General features: G+C 30.1%; 1 protein-coding gene across 6 annotated transcripts in view; it reads left to right on the top strand.

The window, feature by feature from the left end:
* Positions 1 to 12777, top strand: part of LOC134685117 (vacuolar protein sorting-associated protein 18 homolog) — a 40447-nt gene extending 27670 nt beyond the window's left edge. For all 6 annotated transcript variants that reach the window (XM_063544572.1, XM_063544569.1, XM_063544568.1 and 3 more), the window contains exons 17-28: positions 73 to 225; positions 553 to 646; positions 1101 to 1330; positions 2602 to 2742; positions 3726 to 3857; positions 4281 to 4365; positions 5800 to 5927; positions 7373 to 7494; positions 8259 to 8376; positions 9046 to 9189; positions 10047 to 10105; positions 11730 to 12777. In XM_063544572.1, coding sequence (XP_063400642.1) covers positions 73 to 225; positions 553 to 646; positions 1101 to 1330; positions 2602 to 2742; positions 3726 to 3857; positions 4281 to 4365; positions 5800 to 5927; positions 7373 to 7494; positions 8259 to 8376; positions 9046 to 9189; positions 10047 to 10105; positions 11730 to 11793 — 1470 coding nt within the window. In that variant the 3' untranslated portion in view covers positions 11794 to 12777. The remainder of the gene's footprint in view (positions 1 to 72; positions 226 to 552; positions 647 to 1100; positions 1331 to 2601; positions 2743 to 3725; positions 3858 to 4280; positions 4366 to 5799; positions 5928 to 7372; positions 7495 to 8258; positions 8377 to 9045; positions 9190 to 10046; positions 10106 to 11729) is intronic.
* Positions 12778 to 13461: the final 684 nt, after the last annotated feature.

Here is a 13461-nt window from a genome sequence, read left to right as displayed (position 1 = left end):
AAACCTCAATCAAACATTTCAAATTAATTTGATGTTAGGATGTTAAAACATTGATATTATGTTTTTCTACAGGACAAAACACAAATGACCATGCTAGTGACTTGGTTAATTGAAATATTCCTGAACCAGCTAGGTGAACTAAAGGAAAATATGGAAGAACAACCAGAAAAATATGAAAAAATTCAAGAGGAATTCAGACGCTTTCTCAAGGAACCAAAAATTAAGGTATTCAGATCTTTATGAAATGCTAACTGTATTTTATGAATGATGAATTAGTAAATTCCTTCGCCTGCCCTTATATTTGTTGTTCACTGCATTTTAATGTTAAACCTAAGAGTAATTCTACGTTCAGAATACTATTTATCTTCAAATCTGATTGTATTTTATTTTTATCTTTTGTATCATTTTTCATAATGGACGGAATAGTGCTTGATAAAATAAAAAGCATTTTTGTTGTAAGTGTCAAAATGTGAAATAATAGGCTGTATTAGATCAATAATGTTTAAGAACCAAATTCTTTGTAAGAGCTGATATGATATTATCTTATTACAGGAATGTGTAAGTAATAACAGAGGAGTGGTGTATGATCTCATTGCAAGCCACGGAAACGTAGAAGATATGGTTTTCTTTGCCGTTCTTATGCAAGGTAAAAGGTCAAATCAGTGATTATTTAAGTATGTTTTCTTTGCTTATATATTTCCTTAGAAGCAATGCAAGAGGGGACAACGAAATGTCTGTTTTCTGCATTGTTAATCTTCTCCTGCATTTGGTAATATGTTTTCAAAGGTTTTTGACCACACTATCTTTTAAAGTTGTTTTAAGTTGAAAATTGTTATGATAGTCTAACTTGTTAGTAAGTAAATTATGCTGTCCTATGTTTTGTAAGCGCTCTCCATCTTCATTTTCTCAACAAGTTATTGTTGAAAAATTTCTAAAGGGTTATATTTGCATTGTTTGGAAGTTGGGATAAGATATGAAATAAGATATAAAAATAACATGTAGATTCTGCAACTCAATCTATTGATTTAATATTTGATATTGTTGATAAGACTTGGTTTAAGATTATTTTTACATATTATAAATGTTTTACTGTATTTCAGATTTTGAGAAAGTGATATCCCATTACCTTCAGCAGGACGATTACAATGGGGCATTATTAATATTGAGGAAACAAAGTGATGTGGAACTGTATTACAAGTTCTCTCCCTTGTTAATGCAGTATATTCCAAAGGAAACAGTCACTGCATGGATTGCTAAGTCATCAGAATTAGAACCAATGAAATTGATCCCAGCTCTTGTTCAATATGATCATGATAAATATAGGGAACAGGTATTTATCATTAGTTCTTACCCAAGTTTTGATTTACTAAACTTGTTCATTAATTTTATTATGACACAAAGTTTTCATTCTCTCTGTTGAATATCTACTGTGATGTCATGAGAAAAGGTGACAATATCTGTTATTATACTTCACGTTAAAATGCCATAGTTTGATTGGCTAAGACGTGGGTGTCAATTTACTCTTATCACATGGCTGAGCGGGTGACAATTTTTTGTTACCCTCTCGTCTAGACCAATCAGAAATCGATAATTCAAAGAACAATGAATTGAATTTACATCAAAGAATTAAATACAATGCTTAAGTTCTACATTTTGGCTCAGATTTTATTATCGACTGTTAAAAAAATAAAACAAAACATCTTGCTTAACTTTTGTTGTTTTTTCTAATGCCCGTAACGTTGTTATGAACGTGACGTCATAGAAAATACTTTTGAATTAAAAGTAATCTGTAAAGGCCAATAATGATAGGACATTCAGTATAATAAATTAAATAACACATAGCTGAGAGGGTGATAGAGCAGATTTGAACCCCTCGAAAAGACATTGTCAACCTTGGCTTCGCCGCGGTTGACAATACACCTTATCGCTATTTGTCCGCCATTACTGGATATCACACAGGTTCCCGTAAAATTATGACGTCATAAAACAAAATAGCTGACGCCACAATGAAAAAGTGATTGTTGTATGCATCAAAAGTTCAAGCGGCAGGGTCTGCCGGGAATAGCGATAAGGTGTATGTTTTCTCGGGGTACCAATCTGCTCTATCACCCTCTCAGCTATGTGTTATTCATATAATGTCACATAGAAAAAATACCTCTTTTGCAAATGATTGACATATCTTTTATAAATCTGAGGAGAAACAGATTGAATCACCCAATTTCATGCAAAATGATATTTCTCAACTCTCAACAATTATTTTTAATTATTTAGAGAAACAGAACTCATGCAATACGAAATTCCTTCACTCTAAACAGCTAAGTTTCACATATTTTAAATGCTTGGCAATCCTCATTTTTTTATAGGAAAACATGTCTCCAGCAGAGAAATTTGATATCACTTGCACCCAAGGTAGAATCTATATATATGCAACTACACAAAAGATAGATTCCCTCATTTTACCGTTGGTTTACAATATCATATACAAAGAAATTGTGTTTTTCTTGCTGATTAGATGATCATCTTTCATCTTATTTATATCAAACTATAATTAAATAGAAAACAAGTTTGTTGACAATTATTTAATTTAATTTAATATTTTAGGGTAATGAAGCAATAACATACCTAGAGTTCTGTGTAGAAAAACTGACTAACAAAGAGATGGCCATACATAACTATCTTCTCTCTCTATATGCTATTCTTAGACCTGACCGACTCATGCAATATCTGGACATACAAGGAACAGTAAGTAATATTCTACCTTTGATTTAGAGAAATTTAAAGAAATTTTGATACAGTGAAACCTGCTGTCTGTCAAGGGACATAGAAATTATATCGAAAGAATATTGCATAAATACAATGAAACCTGTCTGATCTGAATTATGTCTGTGGAAATGTATTGTCTTTGAACTCTTCATTTGTGATATACTAAGAATAATTACACCTTATCTAAGAATCCTGGATTTTGATTGGTTGATAGCAATTGTATTTTTCACCAATTTACTGTTATCAAATGAATATAGTTCATTTTTTAACACCACCCAGGTATTTGCTAAAAGGATATGCATTTTTACCCTCTCTGTCGTGGTATTTGCCAAAAAATACTCTATCCGACTGAAAGCTTGTAACGTCACGATCATCAATGCGTTTTTGAAAGTTAACATTCGGTGTAATACCAGATATACCATGTTCTTGAAGGGTATTTGCGAAAAATACCAGTCTTGAGAATGAATTTCCCTCACCTTACGGCTCGAGAAATTTTACATTCTCTCGACTGGTATTTTTTCGCAAATACTCCTCCTTAACATGATATATCTGCTTATACCTCTATTCTAATTAGTTTAACTGTGAACACTACACCATTCTAATCTTCAAAAAAACTCATAGTGGTTTTATAAGATTCTTAAATAATATTTGAAAAACAAACCCTTAATATGCAAAAGGGATATGGGTAGCTACTTTCATCATGATATCAATTTATACCATTAATTTGAATACTCTGAAATTACTCTCATTCATGGGGTATTGATTTTCATTGTTTTTATGAATTGCTTCATTCATTATAACTTATAATATATAACAGTATAAATCTGACAAAAAAAAGTCAAATATTATAGCACAACAAAATAGAGAAATAGACATTGCATTTTCTTTCTTAAATCTTTAATTAATAAATGGTGATTTATCAGTCATATCAAGACTTAATAATATTTTTATTTTGTTTCCAGGATCCGGATGAGATCTGTTATGATTTGAAGTATGCATTAAGACTGTGTATGGAACATGATCGAAAGAAGGCCTGTGTACATATTTATTCTTTAATGGGATTGTATGAAGAAGCTGTAGATTTAGCTTTAGATGTGAGTATACTTTTATTAGAATAACAGTCTGATTGTTTTATAGAGAATGTGAACGTAGCAAAGTAAAATACATAGAATATTAGTAATTTCATACTTCATACAAAATATACCTGGGTCAACGCTTTTACACTGAAATGAATTTACAAAAAGAAGCATTCAAATCTTAAAAGAAAAATAAATTTGTGCTGAACTGTATGTTTATACAAGGTGCAAATGAAATCATGGCAGTTGAAATTTAACCAGCATGCAGTAGTCTCTTGAATGTGTCAAGACTTTCTGCATGGGAAATGAAGGGATAATAGATCATACTGAACTAAACCAGAAAGAAAAATATAATTGTAATATAAGCATTTATTTTACACCAGAAGTAAGAACAATGAAACATATGGAAACACACATTTTGCATGGTCTGTATTTATTTAGGTTGATGTAGAGTTGGCAAAGACCCAAGCTGAAAAACCTGAAGATACAGATGATGAGTTAAAAAAGAAACTTTGGCTTAGAATTGGTAAGTGAACTAAACAATGTTATTCATTGGTTGCAATGAATTACATTGATTTCCCAGTTAAATAAAGACCAATAATTTCACATGCCAAATAAACAAGGTTATTTCACTCCCTGACGTCATTCAACAATATACAATTATGGCCTGTTGAAAAGGTGAATATCCACAATTGTCAACACGAGAAGGTTATTTCAATGAGGGCGCAGCCCGAAGTGAAATAACTTTTAAGGGTTGACAATTTTGTATATTCATCGATTCTAAGGGGCCACAATTGATTTATTATACCGAATTAACAGTGGAAGGGCCTTTTGAATACCATATAATATATTTTACATAACAAACACAAGCTGACGTTTGAAAATAGCTCAGGAAAATATATTTGTCATATTTGTGTTCTAGAATTTCTCGGATGTACAACAAAGGTAGATTTTTTTTTTTTTTTTAAATTAATGGCCCTGAAAAGGACCGTTTATAGAAGATAACATCGGCTGCTGGCACTCATTTTCAAAGCCTTGTAAAAAAATATTTCCTCGTCTCTAGATGGCCTGTAAGTGTAACGTGAACGCTGCCATCTGTTTTTTTTACGTCTGACGTCATTTTCATGTAAGGTTACTCGAGTGCAAATCTAGACACTAAAAAAAGGTTATTCGCCGGTGAATAATAGGGTTATTCACCGCTGGTGCAAAATTTTAAGGGTTATTCGTCCTCCCTTGCAATTAAATGAAAATCAACAGAATTATTCCATGTCAGGTGATAAGTTGTTATCCAATAGAATTGTTTGAAATATATGTAAGGTATAATAATAGGCGTTGTCATCCGGTTGATAACGTCGGGTCAAAACAAATTGTGAATGCATAGAAAAAAATAAGTTCTTTACATTTTCTAAATTGATTTAAAAAAAAAAGCCATTGGCCAATGTAATAAAAAGAATAACTAATTAAAGAATTCAGGTATAGAAAAATATTCAATTCATGACCCTACAACACTGATAATTAACTCATGCGCTACGCACATTCGTGAATCAATATGTTGTTCTGTCACTCTTTGAATATTTTTCTCTTTTTGAATTCTTCGATTAGTTATTCTATAAATAATTTGAAGAAAAAGGTATCCTAAAGATCCTGTAGCCCATCATCTCACTGTCTACTGGAATAATACAATTATAAAGACAGCATGTGACTGATGGCTTATAGTTTTTAGGAATCAAACTAGAATGATTAATCGGTTATTCTCAAAGAGTTTTATTTTTTTTTCAATACTTTGTTTTAAAGATAGTGTTAGCAAGTCTTCATAAATATTTTGTCTTGACCTTAATTGAGAGAGTTTTGGAAAAAGAAAAAAAAATGTCCTTTGTAAAGTTTTAGTAATGACAGTCAATGTTGAGTTACTTTCCTTTGTCCTCATTTTGTAAACTTATTTTGTTTCATTGTTTTGCAGCCAGGCATGTTGTAGAAAAAGAGAAAGATGTAAAGAGAGCCATGGAATTTCTCCATGAATGTGATTTACTTAAGATTGAAGATATCCTTCCATTTTTTCCTGATTTTGTTACCATTGACCATTTCAAGGTATTTAATAATAGCTATTATACCCCCATAAATGGACTACACAGTTTAGCAATTTCATGTTCTCACTTTTAAATTTCTTTTAATGAAAATAAAAATGCTTATATTTTATTTACTTCTGTTAAAGAGTTTTAGCTTAATGTATTATTGACTTGATTTCCTTGCAACCTTGTTCCCTGATGTCCACCCACATTTAACATTACATCCTTAGAAAAAAAATAAAGTAGCCATACGGAAAACCACTTAACCAGATCAAATCAATAATTTATTACACTACAAAAATTGTCTGACAATAGACCATTCAAATTATGTAATTATAAATCTTATAACTTTGACATGTTGTCATATTCTTTTACATGTAAAGAATATCAAAATGTTTACAAATATATGTGCAATTTGTTTTACAATCAATAAGGCATCACAATTATTGTTAAAATTATTGCTTTCCATTCAATAGTCTTAATTTTTCTAAATTTACTCATTGAATGTTCCACTGTATTATTGCGAAGCCTATCATAGTTTTCCACAGATTTACCTGCAAGTTACCTGTCCATTTAAACTTGTGTAAGTTCTTTTGTCCCATCTAACAAATACAACACCTTTTGTTCTCTGTTTAGTTTATTCAATGGGACCTTTAAATTTCTTGCAAGAGAAATCTATCACTCACTGATTAATTTACCTGAACAAAAAATTGAACTGTCAATGATGGAAATACATGTACATGGTTGGGTGGTTGTCGCTTTGACATATTCACAATTTCCCTTCTCAATTTTACAAATAAGTAATTATTAAACTGCATGTGATGTTGTATTTATTCAATCAATAACACATTTTCAATTTGTTTGATATACACATTGATTTAAAAATTAAAAGTTGATTTCTGATCAAATTTCAACATTTTACCTATTATCATTTGCTATTTTTTAGTCTATTCACAAATAAAAACTTCAAATGATAATGTTTAAATAAAGGTCTTCATAGATGAATTCTTTATAACTGAAGAACCATGAAAAACATGCAGATTCTTTGAAACATAAATGCATGCAGTACTTAAAAAAAATCAGATATATACTTTTTATAATTAAATCAGTGCTTATATTGAACAGATTGAATATATATATTATTGATATTGAATAAATATTGTATCACATGCAGTTTATGTGAGTTTATACATGTATTTCAATCAACAAAGAAGATATTTTGTTGGTCAGGCAAATTAATCAATGAGTGATATATTTCTCCTAGAAGAAATTTAAATGTCCAAGTGAATAAACTACACAGAGAACAATAGCTATTGTATTGATTCAATGGGACAGGTAAACTTGCAAAAGTTTAAATACCTTGGTAAAGAGCAGAAGACTCTGTGGAAAACTTTCATTTGGTTCGCTATAACATTTGTGCCATAAAAAACACTGGATATGAATCTTATATTTTTTTTGTTGTTCCAGGATGCCATCATCACATCATTGCAAGAATACAACAGTCATATAGAAACATTGAAAGAAGAGATGGATGAAGCGACAGGAAGTGCAGAAGAAATTAGAAAAGAAATACAAAGTTTTAGGAATAAGTATGTTTCATGTTTTTTTAGTTGAGTTTAGATGACAAATCAAAGTATAGGTTTATTTTTCTAATCAAATTACTAACATTATAATATAACATAACAAAGAATTTAGTATTTATTAAGTTTTATGCATTGCCATGCAAGTTAATAGAGTAAAAGGTCCATGATTTGACCTGAAGGTTATGAACACTAAAAAACATATTTAAAGAGTTACATTGCCTTGCCCCAATGATTAATAAAACACAAGTAAGATTCAATAGTTGCCTTTGTTTTGTGTTTATTACATATATATACAGTAAAGTGTAGGAATAGATGAAATGCTATTAATTTATATTACAGATATTCAACAGTGAAGTCAAGGAATAGATGATATGTTATTAATTTATATTACAGATATTCAACAGTGAAGTCAAGGAATAGATGATATGTTATTAATTTATATTACAGATATTCAACAGTGAAGTCAAGGAATAGATGATATGTTATTAATTTATATTACAGATATTCAACAGTGAAGTCAAGGAATAGATGATATGTTATTAATTTATATTACAGATATTCAACAGTGAAGTCAAGGAATAGATGATATGTTATTAATTTATATTACAGATATTCAACAGTGAAGTCAAGGAATAGATGATATGTTATTAATTTATATTACAGATATTCAACAGTGAAGTCTAGGAATAGATGATATGTTATAATTTATATTACAGATATTCAACAGTGAAGTCAAGGAATAGATGATATGTTATTAATTTATATTACAGATATTCAACAGTAAAAGCCAATGATAAATGTGCAGCTTGTAATTATCCATTGATGACCCGAGGATTCTACTTATTCCCATGCCAACATAAATTCCATTCAGATTGTTTGATAGAAGAAGTAGGTTATTTATTTAATTTGTACATCTAAAGAACAGTCTGTACTTTATTTAAAATGAAAATGAAAAATAGGTTGAGTTGAAGCTATGCAGTTTGTTGTATTGGGCACTATACTATAATGAGAGAACAAGTGAAAATATGATTTAGGGGGGGGGGGACAAACAAACTCTGAATCAAAAGACAATTGTGAAAGTTTTGATTAAATATATTTAAACGATGTGTGGTTTGAATGATAAAAGTACAGTATGGTTAACTTGTTTGAGGTTTTCAGCAAAGAAATGTGAATAAAAATGATATGTGGTGTATGTCATTTGTACTTAGTTTCAAACAAAATTTAATATTTGTAAGACAATGTCAGTTTTAACAGGGTTCCAGTCACTAGTTAGCAGTAGATCCAGGATTTTCAACAAAAGAGGGGGCATCAAAATGTAAGGGATGGCAGAAGGGAAAAAAATGTTAAAATAAACAAATGTTAACCTTTAGAAATCCCATATTTGCAACTAAACACTATAATTCAATATAAAATGTATCGACAGGTCCTATGTTTTCATACACCATATCAATTCACACTATGCATGCTTTTTCAATGGAAATTGTAACGTCACAATGCATTCTTAATAGTATGAAAACAAAAGAGATGAGGATAGTGATATTCGATAACTTTTTTCAGGTGATACCAAATTTAACAACTACAAAGAAAAACCGTGTGGTTGAGTTACAAAGGAAACTTGCAGAACATGAAAGCAGTAAAATACAACAACAACAATCAAATGATTTATCATCACTGAATATTCCTAAACATTTAGATATAAAGGTAAGAATGCTAACTCACTGATGGTGCTGTTATAAATAGGATCTAAATAAATGTATGTTATTTTTATGCCCCACTTAGGTGCATTTTGTTTTTTGGTCTATGCATCCATTCATCTGTCCCTCTTCAGATTAATGTATTTGGTCAAGGTAGTTTTTGATGAAGTTAAAGTCTAATCAACTTGAAACTTAAGTACACATGTTCCCTATGATATGATCTTTCTTATTGTAATGCCAACCTAGAGTTTGGCTAGCAATTTCAAGGTCCACTGACCATTAAAAATGATAGTGTGAGTGGTTCATCCGTGTACTATGGACAAATTTTTGTCAACCTATCAAATAGAGCCATGTAGAAATCATGTGGTTATAACCATTCAAACCAAGTATGATACTTCTAAGTTGTCTAAACCACAAAGTGTAACATATTCACGCTTTTCATGTCAAGGTCAGGGGACAATGTCATACATTTAGTTCATATATTTATCAAAAGATCAAAGGGTCAATGTTCTGTCTGTTGTTTCTATTTTTAACTCGTTGGAGGATATTTAAGATATTTTGGTATGTTGTTTCACAACCAACGGACATACCTACCAACTGTCACTATTTGTGGGGGATTTCACCCATTAGAAATTTTGAAAGTGCAATTTTGTCAACGATTTCAAACAAAACAATTGTTATTATAAACAAAGAGGTTGACTTTGGCTTTTAACAGGAACTAAACATGGAATATCTTGTACATTGACTACACCTATTGGGGTGATTAACAACATTGACTACTATTTAGGTAAAGCTTAGCAGTACTCATTTGATAGTAAGGTATGAATCATGTGTTTGAAATTTGTATATTATTTTTACTTTCAGGCAGAATTAGATGATCTTGTAGCATCAGAATGTCTTTATTGTGGTGATTTTATGATAAGGTAAACATTAGTATATTGTATAGCAATCTCCAATACACATGTTTGTTTTCTTTTTTTTTCTCATTTTAATGTTCATCCACACTAAAAATAAGAATATATTCCCTGGTGAAATACAACTTGCCCCACTTCAAGCCTATACAATGTAATATTTCAACCATTGACATTATACAATCATCCTTAATTTCCAATATAATTTAGAATTTGAGATAGGTGACAAGTCTTTTTAAGAAAAAAAAAGAAAAGAATAGATATGTTAGATAAAGAAATGGGTAGATAATGGTAAAAAATAATTTAAGATTAAGTTTTGAGAGTTTGAAACATTACCAAGTCATTTCCAATTTCTAGTTCAATAGAACCAATTAAATGGCTGTGTTTTGCTCTGTCATTTGACAGAATTTTGTATACTTTGCTGAAATTTTTAATAAAAAAACCAGACACTGCTCTCAGGTTTAGTCTGTACAGCTAAAACTTAAAATACATAGGAGTAGGAGTACTGTAAATTCAGAAATTATTTCTCTGTATTGGACACATATTGAAATCACAATAAAAATCTCACATTTTTGTCCTTTCTGTGAAAAATGCAATAAAGAACTTGATTAATTCAGTTATTTTTTTTATGTCTGTACAAAGATTCTTATTTTGGTTTTGTCCATTTGATGCTTTCACATGACATGCCCTCTTATTAACTCTTACCTTGTGACACAGCATTTATAAAAACTTGCTTGGTTTGTTTGTCTTTAACAAAGAAGGGTTTATTTTCAAAGCATATAGATTTGTTCTCATACTGGTGTCAATTCAAGTTTCTGGACATGGTCCTAGTGTTAAACATAAATTTATCCAAACATTACAAATTAAAAAAAATACTTATATCATGTCATTTTGTAAATTGAATCTTAAATACACTTTTAACCATTAGGAACACAAAAAGTCACTCAGCCAACCATAGTCATTTATATGTCTATTGTGACGGCTAGATTTGAACTTTTGAAAGGAAGTCAAACAATGACACTGATATTGATTATGAATATATTTGTACATTTTTATGCTCCACCCACAATAGTAGAGGGGCATTATGTTTTCTGGTCTGTGCCTCTGTTCGTCCGTCAGTCTGTGCGTCCATTCGCTTCAGGTTAAAGTTTTTGGTCAAGGTAGTTTTTGAAGAAGATGAAGTCTAATCAACTTGAAACTTAGAACACTTGTTCCCTATGATATGATCTTTCTAATTTTAATTCCAAATTAAAGTCTCCACCATAATTTCACAGTCCACTGAACATAGAAAATGATAGTGCGAGTGGGGCATCCATGTACTTGGGACACATTCTTGTTTTTTTAAACCTAAGTTTAATTTAAGGCAGTTATGGAAATAATTCTATTACTGTGGATTCATTTGATTTCATGGATAAAGGTAAAGCTGTACTTTAGTGGATATTTTTAATGGTTTTGTGTAAGTTTACATATAAGCCTGTAGAAAATTTGCCTTTTGTTAACCATTCAAAATGGTGGTTCACCTATATTTAAAAGTCTCACAAATAGTGGTTAATCAAGTACAATGATGATTCAAAAGTAAACATTCACAAATAAATTATTGATATTTCTTATCCTGGCAATTTTTCTTTTCTTTCAGATGTGTAGATAAACCATTTATTGATGAAGAGGAAGAAGATCAGTCACATTCTAGCTGGAATTAAAACAGTATAACCATCATTTTTCCTCTTGGAAATAATTTAAAACAGTATAACCATACTCTTTCTAACTGGAATTGAATTCAAACGAGATAACCATCTTATCTCTAGGTAGAAATAATTAAAACAGTACAACCTTCCTCTCTCTAGCTGGAAATTAGTAAATCATTCACAAATGATTGGAAAAAAAACAGTGGATAAACAATTCAATTATATTTTCAGTAATTTGTACCTTTTCAGACAGCTTTATAAATGTATTGCTTAACTGAGTTTGGTTTCAATGTTTTCAGCCATTTATTATTTGAAATTTTGTTGAAGTGATCTACAAATTTCTATGGTTTTGTCTGATTATTGTAATTTGAACATCATAAAAAAGTGACTTCATCTGCTGACAACATTTAGGAGCACCTATTAATTGATTCTAACAAAGAGACGACAATGATTAATTAAATATCATGTAAAAAAACATTAAAGAAAAAAATTCTAACAAAGCATAATGTGGTGTACAATATTGCTCAACTCTCAGAATTTTCATTTTTAAATATCAATGATGATGTTTGAAAATAAAGCCTAAAAAAGCTTATTACACTTATATGAGTAATTGAGTGAAGACTGGCATAGGAGGTCTATAAATGAAATAGCTCCAATGGAGCCTCAGTTAGTTGTAGCTATATCAATAAAGTAAATCAGTGGGAAAAAGTTCATTACTTAAGCATTACCTTATTTTTATTGTCCTATTAATACACTATATCTTCATTATAATTAAAAAAAAAATTGAGTCACATTGCATTCAGTTAGGAAATATAAAAAAAATCAGCCATACATTTTTGTACAGAAGAGGGATTCACTGACTTGAAGAAGAATTGACTACTTTCTATAGCCATAGGGGGAGTCAAATACAATGTCTAATGTTTGTATTAATGCTGTAATGTTATATGATCGTTTTGTTATAATTTATTATGTTATGTGCAATATTAATATTTTTATGATAATAAAAATTTGAATTTTTTTAAATGATTTATGATTTATAATGAGAATGAAAAAGAAAAAAAATAGTAACCAACCAATCAACATGTTCAATTGTACATTTGGAAAGACTATTAATTTTTTTGAAGTATTACTTGCATAATAGGTGCATAGCATTTTCTACATTTTGAATGCTAGGAAGTTTTCATTTTGCTGGCTGTTTGTAAATATATTAAAGGTTTGCATGTGATCAGGGTTTTGATTTTTATTAATATTTGCTCTTTTGGGAAATAGTTGAACTTGGTCATTTTTGGTGTGCTGATTTGTATAAGAGGAGATATTCTGACAGTGAACCATAAACCTATGTGCTCCCATACTCAATTTTGTGTATTTTAAAATAAAACTTTGAATCTGCTGGGACATCATTTGTGTCTCCCAGACACATTAATATCTCAAATAAAGTCTCACACTGACTATGTTATAATACAGTTACTTTAGAATGGAGTGTTTTTTGGGGCGGGGGTCACTTTGTCTAGTTTTTATTTCTAACAATGATAATTCTGCACAATATTTTGAAAAGTGCAAATCTAACAAAGACTAATATGGGAAACACATGGTGATATTATACCTTTTATGTGAGCAAACATCACCTTTGTTTTTTATACCATTCATACATGTTATAGTATTCTGCAGAGTATATGGAATTTG

The sequence above is a fragment of the Mytilus trossulus genome, chromosome 9 (assembly GCF_036588685.1).
Source record: "Mytilus trossulus isolate FHL-02 chromosome 9, PNRI_Mtr1.1.1.hap1, whole genome shotgun sequence".
NCBI classification, from domain to species: Eukaryota; Metazoa; Mollusca; class Bivalvia; order Mytilida; family Mytilidae; genus Mytilus; species Mytilus trossulus.
The sequence above is the reverse complement of the archived record's forward strand: the minus strand, read 5'-3'. Positions and strand labels throughout refer to the sequence as shown.